Genomic DNA, 22,694 nt, shown 5'->3' on the forward strand with positions numbered 1-22,694 from the left:
TGAGTCAGAGTTTTTTTTTTTATTTTCAATACTAGACCCTTATATATTACTTGGAAATTATTTCTTTACACGTGTTGAAATTTTATAGTTGAAAACTGAACATTTTAAATATTAAAATGCGGCAACTCTAGAAATTCTCTTCCCTCCTGGGTTTGTTAATGCTGCTTACTGTATCATTTGTTCAGTGTCTTTCCTGAAGTAATTCTGTAAAGTCTGTATTCTTTGTCATGTGTGGTCTCTGAAATCTCTGTTCCATTAGCTTAGTAGTCAGCTAATGATTGTACAGGGATTCCCTTAAATGCCTGTCCCTCAGATAGCCGTGACTAAAACATTTGCCTGTGAAATGTTTTGGACAAAGTCGGGTAGTTTCTTTAGCACTAGGCCCCTTTTGAGTTGGGCAAAATAAAGACAAGCTTTTTGAGCTGGTCTTCCAGGGAACAACGAAACAAGTGAAGACAAATAATAACCACACTTGGAAAATGAGATCTATTCTGGTTCCTCAGTCACTAACAATGCAAGATTTGACTTTCAGAGCTATTGCTTATCCAGGGATTGGGGTAAATTAAAATGCCACAGGAGAGTCGGCCTTGTTGTAGTTGTTATTGTTGTTGTTTGAATATACACTCCTTGGGTTGTTGCAAGCCTTTGATTAAGTTCCAGAGTTCAAAAAAAAATGTTTTGCTAGCTTTTGGTTACTTTTACGGAGAGGTAGGATTTCGAAATTCTTTATTCTGCCATTTTCACTGATGTTGCCTCTCAGTACACTTTTGATCTGAGGTTTTTGAAAACATCCAGTTCTGGCTCCCTAATTTTGAAATACTCCAATTATGCTAAAAATGTACTTTCTCAATTTCTAATTTTTGTTCTATAGAAGAGTGACCACAACCACTAGTTTGGCTATATCTTCTCCTGATCATTTTAATGTACTACTCATTTTTAACCACTGAAGTCACATGATGATGATATATTAATACAGTGAATTTGAGTGGTTATTGTCTTTTTTCTGTATCATAGAAAAGCAACTTAAGATATCAGCTTAGATTTATCCACTTCATTTGCGTAAACAGAATTATTTTCAGTTTTAGATTTACATGATGTATAATTAGTTTCTAAAAATCTTGAAGAATATAGACAAAAAACAGAAATGGTGATAATGGCCTGACATATTTTAGAGGAAATTTGGCAAGGAAAAACAAAATCTTAGTTATATTGTAGCAATATTAATATGTGGTTGCTGTGACTTTAGAATGAGTGTAACCTGAAACCACAAAAATCATCTTTTAGTTTAAAGAAGCATTTAGCCCTTCAGTCAGTTTAACAAATATTTATATTGTGACTTGTGTGTAAGGTACTGTGGTTAATCTACCTTCTTAATATTTACAGCCTGGTAGGTTAGAAGACAACACAGTAAGCAAAATTTAAACTCTGTAATAGAACTATAAGCATTGTGCTATGAATGATAGAAAAGCAGTGAACATATCTATCTGAAGAAAATTGGGATTTCTGAAGAAGTCTCAAGTAAAGCATTCCTTATCCTTGCCGAAGTTCCAAACAAATGCAGAAAACAGGAGTGACAGGGACCAACACATCAATTTTATTACTAACAGATCAGGTTGGAGGATACAACTTTCAGTATGTGAACCAAATTGTATCTTTTAACTGAAATCCTTTAGGTAGACCCACTTAGTTATAAGTAGTGCTATACTGGATCAAGCATCTCTGTAGGGAAGAGTGGCCCTAAAGAAATGGAAAATGCTTGTTCCACACCTGGAAAAGGTACACAGAGATGGGCCAAGTTTGCTCTTCATCTAAAATTAACTAGTCAGCTAAGTTCAGATAAGGCACTCATCTCTATCAGTGAAGTAGTATAGAGATGCCAAGAGTATGTTTAGAGAAAATTCATCATAATGAAAACCTAAAGTGGGAAGGAGGCATTCCCTCCCAACAGAGATAATCAGAGGAGCTTTTATAGAGATATCAAATTGGAGCAGAGCATTAAAAATGGATTTCTAGGTAGATTTCTAGGTAGAAGAATAATAAATTCATAGAGATGAGAAAGTATAGGCTCTGTCTGAAAATAAAATAGTCTAATTTAACCCAGAATTTGAGTTCTTGATTTCAATTGTGTTATCATTTGGGAATTTATTATCAAACATAAACATTTAGCCCCTTAATAGCAGTTGGCTCATTTTCAAGGTTATTTGACTTAAAAGATTACAAAAATCACCACTTTCTGGTTTTAAGACAGAAAAATAAAATTATTTTCAGACTTTTGAAAATCACATAAAAGCAAATATAAACTCCATCTTTGAAAATATGAGACATCCGTAATAGTACTTGTATGGGAAGAGGGAAAGCAGAAATAGTAAGTGACCTAGCAGAGGAGAAGGTCAAACCCAAGTGCCTATTAGAAGAGAATACTGGCACGAAAGGGACAGATCATAATTTGTCTGCAGGACTCCTGCGGGAAAAGCTCAGAGCATGGAGGTACCATATACCACAGATGAAGGCTGAGGACAAAGGGGTTGTTTGAAAGTCTTTAATGGGAGCTAGACCCCTCTCTGCCTCTTTCTTACTTCCAGTACTCTCCCTCTTCACCTTGAGCCGTTGGGCTGCTGCCATCAGTCTCATAGAAATCAGGAAATTTTTCTTTGGAGGAATTGAATTTGAGAAATTCAGGACCTAGGACCCCAAGCCTAGAGGAGGATGGGGATAAGATGCCCCCTGAATATTGGAATCATCCAGTCTCCTTCCCTTACCTACTTCCAGAATTCCATCAGCCAGGTAAGAGATTAGAAAATTGTCTTCTAGTAAGAGAATGGCCCCAGAGAAAAGATAGCTGAATTTTAAAATTCTGCTTATGTATCAAGAGGCTATGCCTATCAGTGTCGATTTTTAAAAACATATATAAACATGTTTTTGTTCATTTTTTTATGGCTGATGGCAGACAACCTTATAAAGTCATTCATGACCAAATTCTTTATAGAACTGTAAAACATATATTCTAGGAAATCTACAAAACCTTTCGATTAGTAAAATTGGTGGCGGGGGTGGGGGTGGGGAGAGGGAAGGGCCTAAATAAAGACATTGCCAGTGTTATTTTTCAAAACGATCTGATAGTCATTGATCTTTAAAATAAACTCCAGATTAATTTACACCAAATCTAAAGGATATAATCCCATCATTTAAAAATGGAATAGATGTAGATTTATGAAAAATCTCATTGTCTTGATGTTTTTCATTTTGGATCACCACTGGTTTGGGGAGATAAGATCAAGCGTACTGCCAAAAAACAGTTATCAAACCTGTGTTCTAGGTTAAGTTTTAATTTGTTTATAACACCTGGTAACAATGCTAGCCTGATTTTTCCTCAGTCTGCACTGATTTCAATTTTGAATGTATTTAGGAAAACCTGTCTAACACATTCTGTAATCCTTGTTAATTACATTTATTTCCTCTGTTGGTTCCCTTTTCTGTTTCTTTTTGTTTGTTTGTTTTCAGCTTTATTGAGATAATATAATAGCCATTAAGTTTAAGGTGTACAATGTGATGATTTTGATATATGTATGTTTTACAAAATGATTACCACAATAAGGTTAGTGGACACATTCATCACCTTACATTGTTAATGTGTGTGTGTGTGTGTGTGTGTGTGTGTGTGTTAGAGCATTTAAGATCTACTCTCAATAACTTTCAAGTATACAGTAGTCACTATGCTTTTAAAATACGCTGTACTTTAGAGCTGCACAACTTACCCATCTTGTAACTGAAAGTTGTTTGTACCCTTTGATTATCTTCTCTCATTTCCCCCACTCCCCAGACCCTGTCCTTATTTCAGAGCCGTAAAGATGAAATGGCATCTTGTTATTCATAATATGACCCTTTCAACCACACCTGAGCTTATGTTAATAAGGTGACTTTTGGAAAGCCCCTAGGTAACCTAAGGATGCAGTCTGATTGCCAGGGCAACCAACTGTGACTAGAGGGTTGGAACTTTCAGTCTTGTTCCCCATACTCCCCACCCCCTTACCTCTGGAGAAGAGAAAGGCTGGAGGTTGAACAGCCACCAGTGGCCAATGATTTAATCAGTCCTACCTATGTAATGGAGCCTCCATAAAGACAAGGTTTAGGAGATACTTTGTGTTAGTGACGTCCACATGCCAGGAGGGTGGCACATCCCAGTTCTCATGAGGACAGAAGCTCTTGTGCTCACAACCCTTCTGGACCTCACCCTATGTACCTCTTCATCTGGCTCTTTTCTATAATAAACTGACAAATGTAAATTAATATTTGAGTTTTGTGATCTGCTTTAGGAAATTGACCCTGAGGAGTGGGTCATGGGAACTGCCAGTTCATAGCCAGTTGGTTGGAAGCACAGGTAACAACCTGTGCTTATAGCTGGCATCTGAAGTGGGGGCAGTCTTATGGGACTGAATCCTTAACCTGTGGGATCTGACACTATCTCCTGGTAGTTGGTGTCAGAATTGAGTTAAATTGGTAGGACACCCAGTTGGTGTTTGCTAAGGATTGGAGAATTGCTTGATGGTGTTGGAAAGCACTCATTGGAATACCATTGTGATCAGGAAGGATACTTGATATAACTTCTTTTTGAGATTTGTTTTGTTGCCTAACATATTCAGTCCTGGAGAATATGTATTCTGCTGTTATCGGACAGAATGTTCCATATATATCTGTTAGGTACATTTGCTCTGTAGTGTTGTTCAAACCTTTTGGTTCCTTATTGAATCTCTGTTTGGAAATCCTATCCATTGTTGGGAGTAGGGTATGAAAATCCCATGCTGTTAGTATATAGCTGTTTTATTTCTGCTTTTGGCTCTGTTAGTATTTGCTTTATGGATTTAGATGCTCCCATGTTGGGTGCATAAATATTTACAATTGGTATGTCTTCTTTATCATTATACGATGACCTTCTTTGTCTCTTGGATTGTTTCTCTTGAGTTTTTTAGTGGTGCCGAACTTAATGTCATGTAGTTCAAGCTCTTTCTCAATGGAAGTATCTACTCTGTGACAACCTTGATACTAGGAAGGCTGGCTGACCAGTAATGGGGAGAGCTCACAGCTTTACATATTTAAGCCAGATCTATCTTAATACAAATTGTCTCTATTCTTCTAGGTTGGTTATCTGAAATAATATAGAACTCCTTGATTCTAAAGGAGAACTGTTTCTCTTTACCATTTTCCAAAGGCTTAGTTTTAGAACTTCTCAATATTCTAGGATCCATCTTCTACTTAATATTTAGTCAATTTCCTTTCTCAAATGTGATGTTAGAGTTGATGACAACCACTGAGAATATACAGTAGGGTAGTTTTCTTCCTTATTTGGCTTCTCATTGATTTATTCTAAGATTATAGTTTTTCTTTTCTTTTAAAATGTTACAGCAGGCCAAATAACTGACTTATAATAAACTAAAACTACCTAAGTTGTTTTATGAAACCAAATTTCCTGTTTCGTATTTATGTAACTGGTAATTGCTTAATCTAAATGAGATTTTTAAATTTATTCTTGTTTTGTTTCCTCTTGATACTGTCTTTTCAAAATCATGTTGAATACTTATTCTGTTATCCAAGGTATTATTTTTCCTAATGAGTTTTACGGTCTCCACATGTTTAGTAAATATACTTATGATTTTATCCAAGACATCTAAAACTAGTGCATGAGAATTGTGGTTAAACATGGGGGTTTGACTCTGTATTTCTATTTCTTTTCCTTTTCAAATAGCAGTAAAATTATAATAAATGAATAAAAAGAGGCATGAGACCACAGGGACAAAAATGAATGGAAGAAGAAACCACCTTAAATGAGAAATTTCAACTGTTTTTTAGAAGATAAAAAATGAGTTGATGAATGTTAAGTGATTTAGCCAAGTGGAGGAAGGTATACCCTGGGTTGGATGCAGGGACAAGTTTACCCAACAAAACCTCCCCAAAGACTTAATACTTGGTAGCAAAAAGTCTCTGAAAAGACAAGGATGAGGCTTGAGATTTAAAGTTGGTAATGGTTGAAAGTCTTATATGAAGTGGTTGAATCCTGTGCACACTACTTCTTCCCTGTGTAGGAAATGGAATTTTTTTCCTTCAAGAAAGTAGAAGCTGAGGGTTCTGTATCCACGAGCATTACATGCATGGAGAGAATAGGGGTATGGAGCCAAGGAATGAAATGGAAATCTGCATACAGACTGCTGGGTCTTTGAAATCATAATTAGCTTCCATTTAGCTTCTTAATACCATGAGTAGGAATGGACAGCCAAGGATAACCTGATAGTTGAGGAAAGCCTCCAAAATGAGAGACCAAACAAACAAAGAAATAAAAAGAGGCAAGGCAGAGATCAAAGGAAAAAAAACTAGGGGTGGAGTGGAGGGGAAGAAGGGGTATTAATCTCTAAGAAATGCAATGTCGCATCTTCAAAAAAACAAGATGCTATTTTGAAAATCTTTCAACAAATAAGAAATCTCTTAGAAATAAAAAATATGATACCCCCCCAAATTAGTGAAAATACTGAAAGTGAAGTTGAAGCAATTTCCTAGCAATCAAAACAAAAAGATTAAATGAGAGAAATAGGAGAAAAATAATGCTACATTTTCTAGGATTTGACATTTTCAGCGATCGGGAATTACTATATTTGTAAATGGAAATACCACTACTAAAAACAGAATGCTATAAATAAAATGTTATTTCTTTCCAAAGACTATCGATATACTAGAGCAATGCGAAAATGGTAATAAAAGCGAGTTATTTCATGGCAAACTTTGGGGGTAAGGTTAAGACTATAATCCATGAGTTATCTCGGGGTAATGCTGCAGCTGTAAGCACTGCTGGTGAGTATTCTTGGGGCGAATGGGAAATAGGGTAAAAATTAAAGGTAGATCAGGAGGTCCAATATTTGACTAATAGGAATAAAAAATGAGAGGACAGAGAAAACAAATTATACCCCCCAAATTTCCAAATTGATTCATAGATTTGCAAATTAAAAGAGATGAAAGAATAGTAAAGACACAGACCAAGAGGCTTGGTCATGAAATTGCAGTTAACTAGGATACAGAGACTATGGTAAAAACTCTCAGAAAAGGTAACTAGAGGTTACATTCAAAGGACCAATCAGAATGGCATTATATATCAGAGTAGTAACATAGGAAGATAGAAGTGTATCAAGCCGAGTCTTCAGATGTCTTCAGTGGGAAGGATATCCAACCTATAATTTTATTTCCAGCCAAATTATCAGTCAAATGTGAGTCTAGAATAAAGGTATTTTTAGACATGAAAGTGACTCCAAAATTTCAGTTCTCATGAACCTTTTTTAAAATAAGAGAGAAGAAATCAGTTTTAAGAAGCAGAATTTAGTCAAAGAGTGGATAAGGGAAAGCCCAAGATGATAGCTGTGCAGCCAGTCTAGAGGAACTCCTAACAGAGTGCTGCAGAAGAAAGAACAAAGGGTTCTAGGAATGTATGACTCCAGGAAAATACAGTATCTGATGTGTTCGAGTAGTTGGAAAATATTGATAGACCTTTGACAGATGTTGGAGCATTTGAGGAAAAGTTAAAAATATATAGAAAGTAGGAAAAAATAAGGTAGTCATAAATTTGTAGGGCAGAATACACGGTCCTATTTTACTTGGCTCAACACTGAGTAGTATCTATCCAATCCTATATTCACACTGACTCTTGATTTAAACAAATATTGTGATAAAGTTTCATAGGGTGTGGAGGGTGGGAGGTAGAGGTTGAAGCTAAATACTTAATTCCGTGGCAAGATGTCAGTAAATAATATCTAAATTTGATAAATCAAGCATATTCAGAAAAAGGCAAATATCAGAAGAAGCCCCTGCAAGATTCAATAGAGTGTAAGGATAGGGAGGACCCTGCTGTTTTTCCCAAGGTATTTTGTTATGGTTGCCTTTTTGTACAAAAAAATCAGTTGTTATAGGGCATATTATAGAGACTTCTTTCCAGATATTTATCACTAATTAACACCAGCTAAATACCTAGCTATATCATGCATACTTTATTTAAGTAGCTTGTTTATAATAGTACCATTGTCTCATTCATATCATGGTCTAAGTCTAATAGATTTCCATTGTTTATTAACTTGGTATCACTTTTCCTTAATATCTTTCTTGCAGTTTTTTCTTCTCTTCCACTTTATGTTCTAATTTAACATATTGTTTCTTTTGGTTCCTTTTAAATCTAAAATATATTTTCTGGCATGTGGTTAGAATGTCTAGGGTACTATATACTTTATTTTTTCCTTATATTATCTAAAACAGGGGATGGCTTTTTCTGCAAATAAGTAATATCGCTACATAGAAATACTATTGCTTTAGAACTATTTCTATAGCAGTAAGATGATTTAAAATGTGTATTTGTTAGTGAACTGCAAAATTACTATTTGATATATGTCTTGGAAAATTCCACAGATTCTGCCAGTTTTCAGTTTTTGGCACATTGACTAGAATTTGTACACGAGGAAATCAAAGCCTATTTTCCCTTCATTAACCAATCCCTATGGCATTTTGGAATAAGAGATTCAGTTTAAATGCTTGCTACTCCTGAGTCAAATTCCATTATCGGCTTGCAGTATCTACCTCTTAGTTCTTTTGTGTTTATAGATGGAGTGGGACTGGAGAAGTGGAGGAGAAGAGAGACAGACATGTAATGATATTGCTACTTTGAATTTTTCAGTTCTTTTCTTTCACTTCATAACTTCAAAAGAAGTTTTCAGTAAGACGTGGAAGATTTTGTCAGTGCAGGAATGTCTAGACTTATAGAAAATTTTATAAGTTTATTTGACCAAAACTGAGGACATGCTTTGGAAGCAAGGTCTCAAAATGCTCTGGGGAATTTCTCTTTTGCATTTCTTTTATGTGGAGTCCATTGGTAGTAGATTAAGGGGGTGGAGAAAGCAAGGTAGAGAAATCCCTGTGATTGGATAAAAAGTAAAATGGAGAGACATACTTCTTTTACATTGGCAGGTACAAGATTGTTAGCAGTTAACATTTATAGTGAATAGGGATGGTATACAAACAACAAGATCTTGTGTTCCCTTGAGGGTGGTTATGCTGAGGGGTCTGAAAAAAAAGATTATTCTGGAATTTCACAGATGTGTTAACCTGGATGCACAAGAACAATGGACAAGGCTTGCTTAAGGCAAAGATAAACCTTTTACTAAAGAAGTATAGGTTTGGGTTGTGACTGTCCACCACGACCTCCTCAGTTAGGGATTTATGATCAGGTCACCCTGTGAGGTTACTTTCGGTAACTGAGCTTGTCAGAGTTATTACATAGCTCCTTTTTCGTTCACAATTTCCGATACTGACCAGCACCCAAAATGAATTCCAGTCATATCCAGTGATTCATCAAAGTTCATGAAGTGCTCAGGGCCCTAGAATGTTGCTGGATATAGTTAAAACTTAGTAAGTGAAAGAGATACTCAACAGAGAACAGAATAAAAGTGTATACTTATTTTAGACTGAGAGCAATGAATTGGTAGTGGATATAGATTTTGGTTAAGTAATCAGAAGTCAGGATAAAAGAAAGCTCGAAATATTGGGTCAGATATTAGAAGGTGTCCAAAGCAGAAAGTTTGGTCTATTAAGTAATGTTTGTTTTCTGAATGTATCCCTTCCTTGGTGTTTTTATCTGGAGATTTCTTTCCTACAACAAATTTAGTCATGAGATGGTAATGCACTGGCAGTAGTTTTCTTCCAAAAAGCAGTTACAGTTCTACTAAGGACAAGATGTTGGGTGGAGGAATTACTCGTTTTATATTTATTTAGCCATACAAAAATGTTTTTCCTCTTAGATTCTGGCAAGAAAACCAGCCAATCAGAAAAACATCCGGTGTTGGCTGAGTGAGGGAATGGCAGAAGCAGTAAAAATTACTTATAGGAAAAAGTAGTTTAAAAAAAATTGTTTGCAGCTTCAAATCTGGATTTCTTTATGAAAATTCATCCTTAATCTCTCCTTAAAATTTCCTCCCATTGAAAGATTTGACCTATGTTGAGCTACCTTTATATGTCTTCAGTTTTATTCAAATCTATGAAATTTAGATCATGAGTCATAAATTTTTAAAACATAGAACCTGTTTTCGTAGCTTTTGCTGTTAACAATCTAAAACTTAAAACAATTAAAACAATTATTTAGTCTGTCATTTCTGCTGGTCACTGGAAAAGATCACTCATGAGGCTGTAGTTATCTAGTGGCTTGACTGGGGCTTGAGTGTTTCAGATGGTCTTATTTACAGTCTGAGACCTTGGTTTCACTGTCAGCTGTTACTCTTTTTCCACATGGCCCCATCATTCAGAAGTTGCAGCCAAGGCTTTCTTATATGGTGGCAGGAGTATTCAAGAGGATAAAGCTTCACTGTCTCTTAAGACTTAGCCTTGGGTCATACAGTGTTACTTTCTCCATAGTGTATTGGTTAGATGAAGTCACCATGTTAACTGAGATGCAGAGGATGGATAGAGTTTATCTTTTGAAGGGAGGCACAGTAAAATCTCATTGTAGAAGGGCATTGCCTCAAGGAGATAAGGTTCATCTGGAGACATTGTTCTGAGGTTCTGCTGTGGTCTTTCCTCTGGCTCCAATGATTTACATTCTTATCACATGTAAAATATCCCCTCCCAAGACCTCCAAATTCTTATCCAAAACAAGTAAAAGTGAAGACCTGTAGCTTGTTACCTGCATCACATTCTGAGATGGATGAGGGAGGGGCCTCTTGATTCAGAGACCAGTGACCAAAGAAAGTTATCTGCTCCACACACCAACATATATCATTGTCACAGGGATAGAGTAATGGCAATAGATGTTTTTCCTAAAAGGGGAGAGTAATGGGAGGCACATAGCAGTTGTTGGTCCATATTAATTCTGAAATCTAGCTGGGCACAGGTTGTCAGGGTCACCTACTCCAGGAGCAGGAAATGCGCCTTAATTGGGGCTCAGTTCTGCTTCTTGGGAATGGTTCCCATATCCATTGTTCTTGTGATTCTTGGTACCACATTTTGGACTTTTAATGCTGCTTTCTGAGAGGTCTCTGCTTTTACATAAGAAATGTCTTATGAAACTGAGTAGCTTTCTCAGCATATTCCTTCCTATAGAAAGTTGGGAGCCTGGAGGCCTCTTTTCATTTTGAATAGTCTCTGTCCCTTTTGATCCTGCTGGTACAACTTCCTTTAAAATTTCTGGGATTTTCTATAATTTGATTTGTGTATTCGATGTCCCCAAAAGCTACATTATTATAACTCATTTTAAGACAGACCTTTCTCTACTTTGGTTGTGACAGGTTACTATGGCATAATTCCCTAAATTTTCTTAGAGGCCTTTTTATGTAGTTAATAGAGTTAACGAGGCATGGCTTTTAAAATTTCTGAGGTCTTAAAAGGGCCTTCCAGCTATACTCTTGAACTGATATTTAGTTCTCTTTTTATAGTTTTCTCTAATATAGTTCTCTTTTTAGTGTATTTCTTACCACACTTTATCATGTGCAACTAAAGGAGGCCAATTACCACTTTAAAAGCAGCTAATATAAACATGTTCAAAGACTACAGGAAATCAGATTTAAATAATTAAAGGAAAGTATGACAATGACTCATTAAATAAAGAATGTCAATAAAGAAAGAGAAATTATAAAAAAGAACCAAATGGAAATTATGGAATTGAAAAATAGAATAACTGAAAAAGTCACTAGAGAGACTCAGTATCAAATTGGAAATCATACAGAGAGAATTTTTGAGCTTGAAGATAGAGTAATAGAAATTATCCAGTTCGAAGAAAAGAATGAAACAAGAAGGGAACCTCAAAAATCTGTGGGACATAACTTTACCAACATACATGAAATAGGAGTCTCAGAAGGAGGTAGGAGAGTCAGAAAAAAAATACTTGAAGGAATAATAGGTGAAATTTCCCCAAATTTTGATGAAAACATTTATCTACACATCCATAAATCTCAGTGATTTCCAAGTAGGATTAACACAGAGAGATCTACACCTGGACACATTTTGTTGAACTGTTTAAATCCAGTACAAAGAAGAAATCTGGAAAGCAGGACAAAATAACTCATGATGTACAAGGAGACAGCAATGCAATTAACAGCTGACTTTTCATCAGAAACAGTGGAAGTCAGAAAGCCAGGTGGCTGACATTGAAAGTGTGGAAAGAAAAAATTGTCAAATTTACACATGAAAGGAAACCCTCAAGAAAATGAAAAAGCAGCCTAAAGAATAGAATAAATTATATGCAACTTATATCCAGACTATATAAGGGTCTAATATCCAAAATATATAAATAACTATTACAAGTCAGCTATAACAAAACAAACAACTCAGTTTTAAAAATGGCAAAGGACTTGAATAGATACTTCCTCAAAGTATCTATGAAAATATGCTCAACATCATTAGTCGTTATGGAAATGCAAATAAAATCCACAGTGAAATAGCACTTAACACCCACTAGGACGGATATAATTAAAAATAGAGGGTAAAAGGAAACTAAGAAGTATTGGTGATAATGTGGAGAAATTTGAACCCTTGTACATTGCTGGTGGAAATGTAAAATGGTGCAGCCACTGTCGAAAACAGCTTAAAAAAAAAAAGTTAGGCATAGAAATACCATATGACCCAGAAAGTCCACTTCTAGATAGATATTAAAAGAATTGAAAACAAATATTTATAAAAATACTTGTGCATAAATATTGTTCATAGTAGTAATATGCACAGTGGCTAAAACAATCCAGGTGTCCATTGATGGATGAATGTATGAACAAAATTCGTTATATCCATACAATGGAGTTTTATTCAGCAATAAAACAGAATGGATCACTGAGACATGGTACTATATGGATGAACCTGAAAAATGTTGTAAACAGTAAAATAAGCCAGACATAAAAGGTGACATAGTGAATGATTCTGTTTTATGTGAAATATCCAAAATAGAGAAATCCATAGTGTTATAAAGATTAGTTGTTGGCTAGGCCCTAAGTATGGGAGATTAGGGGTGGTATGTCTCAGAAGTGATTACTTACTGTGGGGTGTTCTGGGGGGATGAGAAATTTTGAAACAAGAAAGAGGTGGTAGTTGCACAACATTGTGAACACACTAAATGCCACTGAAGTGTACACTTTCAAATGGTATATTTTGTTTGAGTTTTTCAAAAATAATTTTTTAAAAATTTAAGTAAATTCTATGTCCAGCAGAGCTATTATTGAAAAATTTAGACAACATAAAGACATTCCTAGACATAGAGAATTTGTTGTTAGCAGACTTGCCTTGCATGAAATAGTAATGGTTCTAGAATATAACTTGAAGAAAAAGCACTGTAAAAGTTATAGAGGTAAATATAGAAGCCTATAAATAATTTTTTCTCTTATTAGTTTAACTGAATTAAAAGACAATTGCATAACAATAATTATTGGGCTTTTAAGATAAATACATAACATAATAGTAGAAAAGAGGAGGGGGAAATGGATTTCTGTTGGAGCAATGTTTCTGTATTGTACCAGAATTGAATTAATAGTAATCTAAGATAGATTGTGATAAGTTAAGGTACATATTGTAATTAGTAGAGCTACCACTAAGAAAGAAATTTTACACTTTTTAGAAAAACAAAGGGATTACAATGGTACACCAGAAAATATCTATCTAAAACACAAGAAGACAGTAAAAGAGGAACAGAGAAAAGACATGAGTCTTATAAAAGAGAAGTAACAAAATGAGAGACATATGCAACTAAATCAACAATTATATTAAATGTGAATTTGTAATATACTTAAATCAAAAGTCATATATTATCAAACTGGATTTTTAAACAAACAAGATTCAACTTTATGCTGTAATAAAAGACACTTTAGATTCAAAGCCACAAATCTGTGAAGTGACAAATACAAGATGTACTACATACTAGCATCAAACAGTCCTAGAATGAAATTAAGAATAGTTTGATTCACAGTAGCATCAAAAAGAATAAAATACTTGGGAATAAATGTAAGAAAATACTTATACACTGCAAATTATAAAACATTGCTGAGAAAATTATAGAAGACCTAAATAAATGAACAGACATTCCAAGTTTATGGGTTAGAAGATTCAATATTATTAAAATGACAGTTCTCTCCAAATCAACCTATAGAATTAGTGTAATCTCTATCACAATCCCAGCAGGCTCTTTTGCAGAAACTGGCAAAGTGGTTCTAAAATTTATATGGAAATGCGAAGTCCCAGATTTTTCACAATGACTTTGGAACCACATAAGAAGGAGAACAAAATAAGAAGACTTATACTTCCTGATTTCAAAACTTACTATAAAGCTATAGTGATCAAGACAGAGTTTCTGGCATAAAGGTAGATATATAGGTTAAGGGAACAGTATTGAGAATCCAGAAATAAAGTTTACATTTGTAGTCAGCTAATTTTCAATAAAGGTTTTAATAAAGGCAATTCAATGGGGGAAAGAGTAGTCTTTTAAATAAGTGGTGTTAAAACGATTGGATATCTATATGGAAAAAGATAAACTTGGGTCCTCATGTCACACCATCTACAAATATTAACTTAAAATGGATCATAGACCTAAATATAGGAACTAGAACTATAAAACTTCTATAATAAAACAGTAAACAATCTTTAAGACCTTTGGTTAGGCAGAGTTCATATACACAACATCAAAAGCATGATCCATTAAAAAAAGATTGTCTTTTCACACAGCCATGTACTAGTTAAAAATTGGGAATTCTGTTACTCTAGAAAAGGAGAAAGGATATTGGAGGATAGCTAGTATTCTCTGCCAAAATACCTATTAAATTTTCTGTTTCTTCTATAGAGCTTAAAGAATTCAGGTCAGATCTTTTAATTTCATTTCATCTTTTTTTTTTTTTTTTTTGGAGTTGGTAACTATAGTCTTAATTAAATTATCAGCAGAAGTCACTGTTGAGCAAGTATTTTCCTATTTCCTTTGTTCAACATATGTCATTTCCTATCCAGATCCTGGACTTGAAGCTTCTTGAATAGGTTTCCTGGGTCTTATTTGTGTACTAAACATTTAAATTCATTATGTTAGTAAACTAATCCCCAACATGTGCCAAAGTAAGATTAAAAAAGTAATCAGATGGTTAAATTAATAGCCAAAACTGATTACAATTCAGGAACTCTATTAGATGATATGATTATAGTTTGTAACAAGTGGTTTCAAAGTTGTATTTTTCAGCTATGCAATTATAGAAGAAAACATTACAATGTTATAAAAAGCAACAATAAATGCTAATGTGTAACAAACCAAATCACTTATTTAAGTGATTTTTTAAATTTAAGAATGTCTTATTCTTAGAAGACAGGACTATTGCCATGTCTGTTTGCTTTTTTAGGGAATAAGGTCCTACCTTGAAACAAATAATAGTGAAAAATCTAGTTGCTCTTATGTTTTTTCCCCTGACCACATCCTTGTAATTGTTTGTCGATAGATTATAAAAATACATAATAATATATCCCCTTGTTAATATAAAACCAGATTACCTAAGAATGTCAAATGTTTGAATAGTCACTTCCTCTACAATGATTATGGCTTAAATCCTTCACAAATTTGTTCTAATTCATTATAGTCTTGATCTAATTGGTTTTGGCACTGTTTGTATTTTGCATGAGAAACCTAGAGTTTGGATTCATCTGAAATAGTAAAGTATCTAAAACGTGTATTCTGTTGCTTTTGTGAAACATTTATTTTACAAATACCATAAACTGGAGCAGAAGCCATTTGGGTTTCCTAGAAAACATCTAAAATTATTTTGTGTCTACCTCTAGGATTATTTTCTAAACTACATTACTGTGTCACTTCAAATAATAAAATATTCTGATTATCTGTTATAACTGTAATTTCTTGGGTCCTGAGAGCCTCCATCTATTTTATCTGTTCCATTGGTTCTCAAACTTTCAGAAGCATCAGTAACACTTAGAGGGCTTGTTAAAATACAGATTTCCCTTCTTTCCCTCTACCTCCTCCCCATTCCCAGTTGCTGATTCTGTAGATCTGGGGTATAACTCAAGAGTTTGCATTTCTAACAAGATTCTGCTGATGCTGCTAGTCAGGTGAACACAGTTTGAACCACTGATCCTGCTTTGCAAACTTGGAGTAAGATACATATGTGCAGAAGGAGGATGAGGGAAATGTAAACCTGGACAGATTTCCTGTATGCCGGATGTTTCCCAAATCCTCCCAGGATACTTTGTATTCCTTTTTCCCTTTATATACTTTCATGTTCCCACAGAGACAACAGCATTCAGTTTATGTAGACTAAAGCAAGGAAAAAAGTCAGCTGCTGGGTGTGAGTTTTGTTCCTTTTTATATCTAGAGTTGTAGAAACCGTGTGAATAATATATAGCAGGTTTATATTTATATTTTATTACTGTGTATTCAAGTGAGCAAAATGCATTACTAGCTGAGATAATATATCATTTAATGAAATACTTTGGGTTTACAAGATAAAGAGCTTAGCAGTTCGAATATAAAAATGATTTTTTTACTTTTTGTGGATTTGAGTTGAACATAGTGATATTATTTTGTACTTACAAGCTTCTTTTTTTTCTGTTACCAAAGATCTCAAGCTTAAGATATATGTTCTGTGCTATCTAACTTAGAAAAGTCTGCCAGGTCTCAATTTTTGATAGTTTAGCTACCTTTGCAGGACATTATTTATATCATTATCCATCCTTGATTGTTGATGCATTCTTTCCTATAAGTGTACCTAGCAAATAATAATTATAATGGTCATTTGAGAAGAACTTAAGTTTGTTTAGGAAAAAATGTGATGGCTTCATTTTAAAAGACTATCTTATAGAAGAAGAATATTATTTTTTAATAATTTGTCACCAATGGGTAGATATTATAGGAAAGCAGATTATTCTTCGGTGTCATATAATTTCCTAAAACATGTAATTGTCAGGGAATAGCACTACTTCTATTATAAAAGTCTGTTTGCTGCACTGAAACTTGGTAGTTGAATCAACTTCTATCACCAAGTTTTTTTGCTGCTTTAAAAATCCTTTTCTCCAGTTTCTATTTTTTCATTTCAGCTAACCCCTGTTGTCTTACAGAGACCTGCATCATCTTTTACTTGAACTACAATTTCAGCATATTCTTAAGCATATCTTCTTGCTCCAGTCCAGACCTTACTTTCTTTAGGTTTCTCTTCTCTACAGGAATTTTTTCAGATTTCTAGCTCGGAATACAAGTTTCCTTCATGACCTAACCCCAGCATCCATTTAACAGTTCACTCATTAGATTTACTGAGTTTCTACCATGTATCAGGCCCTATATTCAGTCCTGGTAATATGATGGCAAACATGAAAGGCATGGTCCCTGCCCTCACAGGGCTTTCCATTTAGCTGAAAGGTAAATGGAAATATAATAAATATAATTATTTATTATAATTATTCTTTAGATGTCTGAGATTAAAGGGAAAGTACATTATGTCCACTACGTCCCTATCCCTTCATGTTCCCCTCCATTACTCATGTACTTTGAATCATGAAATGCCAGGACCTTCTGTATGACTTCATGGCTTTATACATCTTATCTCCCCATTGTTTCCTTTAAGACCCAGTTTAGATATCACCTGTGGGCAGAGGTAATTGTTTCATCTTTTGCTGTCATATACCTCTTGTTTTTTTTTCTCTAATAATTAGTAAAGTCTTTGCTATTTGTGTGTTCTTCATTGTAAAGCAAGAGATCCTTAAGTACGAAGGTAGCATCTTTTTTTCTTTGTATGTCGTTGCCTAGAAGAGTGCCCAATATTGACAAGGTATTCAGTAAATGTTTATTGGATGAAGTCAAGAAGCATCTCTGTACTTAATAGTAGGACTGAACATATTTCTCTCAGCATCAGTGACATGTGTATTTGCCATTTTTACTGTGCTTTTTATTGGATGTAGGTTTTTGGTTTTGTTTTTTTTTTAATGTAGCTTACTAGAGAAGCTTAGAGTCATATCCTTTGTGGAAGAAATGGTGGCTCCATTTAATTTTGATTAATTTGTTAAATGATCATATCAAGAATGCATATGGTGGTTATGAAGCATTATTGGTTTTCTGCATGATATATAAAACTTGGAAGAGAATGTCCCTATTCCAGGTTTCTGAGAACCTCCTTGAACAAGTAAAAGTGAGTTAGATTTGGGGAAGCACTTTACCTTAATGGCATTTTTAAATGGTCACTGTAGTGGCGTGATTTTAAGCAAGTAAATCTTTTGTAATTCACTTTCCTTATATGCAAAGTGAAGATTAGGGCTCGGTACATAAATACATGAAAAACACTTAAAAAGAGTTACATGGCACATAGTATTATCCTTCTGAATGCTATTTGTTTTCTCTAAAGATAGGGAGCAAATTAATGTCTCAAAAATGTTTTTCAGAGTCTCTGAAAATATGACTTTGGCTTATAATACCCACTGTACTTATTCACCTCTCTCCTAAGAGTATTACTCTAAACTGTTGAGTTGAACATAATAAAATTTTAAGTAATACTTAACACACTGATTTTGTTTTTGCAGATGTTCTCAAATAGCGATGAAGCCGTAATTAATAAAAAACTTCCCAAAGAACTCTTATTACGGTAAGCCTGAATGCTAGTTTTATGTTTTTGTGTGTGTGTATATATCATATTTGTCTATTCAAAATTTTGTAGACTTATTGCTAATTTTCATATATAGGATCTGGATTATCTGAATTTGTAAATTTATCGATTCTTTTGTTAAACAATCTTCATATTTTCTAGATAGGAATCAATATGTTGAATGTTTTCCTTAGTAAAAATTTTCTTACCCACTTTGTACCTATATATGATTTTGTTTACTCATTTTCCCTTCGCCCTGTTCCTGTATGTAATATGAAGAGGTAGTATATTGTATTTTATTATAGTTATGATTTTTTTGAAGAGTGATTTGAATCTATCACTTCCCCTGCTTATATTTCCAACAAAATATTACGAATACTGAGGTGCTGTATAAAAGAGTTACAGACCTTTATTTTAAAGATAAAAAAGCAAAAGTTATTTGAAACTCTTTTCCTATATTACACATATGATTTTACTATTCTTCTATTTCATATGTAGAAACTATATTTGAGATCACCCGTGACATAAAAGATACAGCTCCCGGTTTACATACATCTGACTTAGGAATCACTGAGGAAGTAACAGGCATCAGAGGAGTTATTTTCAGTGTCCATTATTTGTAATCACTTAATCACACCACTCTTTGTTCTCTTGTGTGGCATATCATGACCCAGAAAGAAAGTTACATTCTCTTTTGTAAATGTTAGAGGTTAACAAGTAATTGTGCTCAGAGGCATCTACTTCTTGCTCTTAGCTGCTACTGTAGTCTAGCCCATAACCAGCCCACTCTCTCTTCAGGGTGGAAAATAATCTCTGCCCTATTGCTGGTAAAGAAGAATATTCCTGGCATTCCTAAGTATTTATATGTCTCTGTCCTCCACTATATTGCAGGATCGTAAGCAGGGACTATATCCTGTAAATCTTTATATAGTACCTTACACATTGGAGATACAAGAAAAAACGTAACTGAAATCAACTTGGAATGGATTTTCCCATGGAAGTAATGCACATGTACATGCTAGTTGAGTATATTTGAAATAATAGCAATACACCTTAGACTACCAAGAGCTATTAACGAGTGTGTCCTGGATGTATTGAGTAATATCTTGAGTATCCGTCAAATTTTAGCGAAATTTTAGCATTACAGGGAAGCATTTTTTAAAATAGTTTATGTTCTTCACTAGTATTATAAACTGAGCATAGTAAGACATACTTTAGTGTTTTTTTTAATAATGCCATTATTTTGAATTTTAAGCATTATTTTGTACTAATGTAGTTTTACCTTAAGACTCACTGAGATTTAGGGAAATTAATGGCTCTTTGGTAACTGATCACACCATGTTATGGTTTATGTTTTTCTGTTTTTGCCGTGAAACTCAAATTCCTTACTATGGCTTACAAGACCCCTCATGATCTGACAGCAGAGTAACATTATCCAGTTTATATTTTTAAAGGATTAGTCTCAGTACTGTGTGCCAACCAGATTGGGAGATAGGAGTAGAGAGCAATAAGGCTATTAAAGAAATCCAGGCAAGAGATGAGGGTAACAGAAAACATTTTTTGTAATTCTTTAGACTACAACATTGCCTACCTCTGCCCTTTCTAGTTTTAGTCATTGTTTCTTTTTCTTTTTTCTTTTTTGAAATATAATCGACATATAACAAATTAGTTTCAAGTATACAGCATACTGATTCAATATTTGTGTATATTGAAATGATCACAACAAATCTAATTATCCATCACCATATAGATAAAAAAAATTTTTCTCGTGATGAGAACTTTTAAGATTACTCTTTCAGCAACTTTCAAATATATAATACAGTATTATTAACTGTAGTCACCATGCCATACATTACATCTCCATGACTTACTAATTTTATAACTGGAAGTTTGCTCCTTTTGATCTCCTTCACCCGTTTTGCACACTCCCACCCTCTACCACTAGCAACCACCAATCTGTTCTCTGTATCTATGAATTTGTTTTTTTGTTTTGTTTGTTGTTGTTTTTTAGGTTCCACATATAGGTGAGGTCATATAGTATTTGTCTTTGTCTGACTTATCTCACATAGCATAATACCCTCAAGGTCCATCCATATTGTCACAAAAAGCAAGAGTTTCATCTTTTTATGGCTAAATAATATTTCATTATAGTACATTGCACCTCATTATTATTTTTTTTAATCCATTTATCCATTGATGAATACTTAAGTTACTTCCATGTCTTAACTATTATAAATAATGCTGCAGTGATCATGGGGATGCAGATATCTTTCAAGTTAGTGTTTTTGTTTCCTTCAGGTACACACTTGGAAGTAGAATTGCTGGATAATATGGTAGTTCTATTTTTAATTTTTGAGGAGCCTTCGTACTGTTTTCCATTGTGGCTGCACCAATTTATATTCCCACCAACAGTGCACAAGTGATCTCTTTTCTGTACATCCTCGCCAACACTTGTTTCTCGTCTTTTTGATCATAACCATTCTAACAGGTGTGAGGTGATATCTCATTATGGTTTTGATTTAGACTCTATTTTCGATGTCACTCTAGTAGCTGTCAATGAGCCATAAGGTCTGTAGTTGCCAGACAGATAGTATTGGGGGGATATTGGATGAAGAAGAATTCTTTTATCAACCAGATTTTGCTACCACAAACAGCTTCTAAATCTGGCTTTTTGTCTTACCATTACATGAGGCTTTGGGTTGGCTGTGCCTCTCTTATAGGCAGTGGGTCAATTTTGGGTTTGTTGCACTTAGCTTCTTATTCCTGGAAGACTAAAAGTGTGAGGCTAAGGGCAGGTGCACAGGAGACCAAGTCAGATTACCTAAGTGATTTTAAAGCTCCTGCTCAGATGTGGCATTCATCACGTTCACTTAAATTTCATTGCCTAAAGCAAATACCATGTCCAAGCCTAACATCGATGGAGTGGGAATTATATGAGACAGCATATGTGAATATATGTGAACACTACTACAATTTACCATATATACACACACCCAGGTACAAATCCGTTCTCAGTTCTGCCCGTCTTCCTCACTCTTCGGCATTGGTTACAGTGAAGAGTTATATAACTCTATGCTAGCACTACCTTTGCCACTTAGCTTAGCACACTATCATGTAAGGGTTTGCGAGTGGGAAGAAAAATTAGGAGTATCTGGCTCTTTTTCTAGGTTGTGGAAAAGAATAGCCATGAATTGAGAGGTTGGAAAAGGTGGAGATTGAAAAAAGATTATATGTGCCTGACTTCTCAAGTTGGAATACTAGAGGTATTTTCTCCACAGCAACATTTTTATAGATGAGAATTTGGTTCTCATTTATATGTGTAATATTGGAACTGACCCTTGTGTACATTATAGCCTAATTTGACTGCTTTCTAAGCTCAGCAGGGAACCTAACTACCATACATATGATTTCTGTGAGGAAATGAGCTTGAGTTCTGAACAGTTGATTCTGAACTTACCAGTGGGAACAAGTCCCTTCCTAAACTGGAGACAGAGTGAAATCAATATCCCGGAAAAGACGGAAATGATTTGACACCATAAAACATACTACTTATGAATGCATTTAAGTATATAAAACATAGATTTTATTTAAACCATTGAAGACAAATAGAAAAGAGACTTTCTTGATATCTTTAACATTACACTAAACAGATAACAATAGATGAGTATAAATAATAAGAAATTCAGTGAGGAGGTAGGTAGGGGTAAAAGGGGTCAAACATGTGACAGAAAGAAATGTAACTGTGGGAGGGGAACACAAAAGGCAATATATATGCGCCCACTGTTAAATTGTACACCTTGAAACACTGGATTTCATTAACCAATGTCACCAAAAAAAAAAAATTTTTTTTTTTTTTTTTTAAAGAAAAAATTTTTAAATAAATAAATTCAGTCTGGGGTATTATGTAAATTCATAATTTGTAAATAATTGTGAATTTATCGAATGTGCAATTTTCTTTAAAAAGTTTAAATTTTGTTTGAAGTAAATAACATAACTAGAAACAACAGGTGCCTCAGGAAAGGGAAACTGGGTAATTGGAAGATAGGAAAAGAAGGAAAGGTTACTTTTCATTAAACTTTTCTGTATCTTTTA

The 22,694-nt window shown here is 34.3% G+C and overlaps 1 protein-coding gene across 4 annotated transcripts in view; it reads left to right on the forward strand.

Moving 5' to 3' along the window:
• The window catches only part of FBXL20 (F-box and leucine rich repeat protein 20), an 82,841-nt gene that overhangs the window by 21,390 nt on the left and 38,757 nt on the right, over positions 1-22,694 (forward strand). For all 4 annotated transcript variants that reach the window (XM_011384295.2, XM_011384296.2, XM_023525540.1 and 1 more), the window contains exon 2: positions 18,541-18,602. In XM_011384295.2, the coding sequence (XP_011382597.1) occupies positions 18,541-18,602 (62 nt within the window). The remainder of the gene's footprint in view (positions 1-18,540; positions 18,603-22,694) is intronic.

Source organism: Pteropus vampyrus, unplaced genomic scaffold, assembly GCF_000151845.1.
Source record: "Pteropus vampyrus isolate Shadow unplaced genomic scaffold, Pvam_2.0 Scaffold570, whole genome shotgun sequence".
Lineage (NCBI taxonomy): Eukaryota > Metazoa > Chordata > Mammalia > Chiroptera > Pteropodidae > Pteropus > Pteropus vampyrus.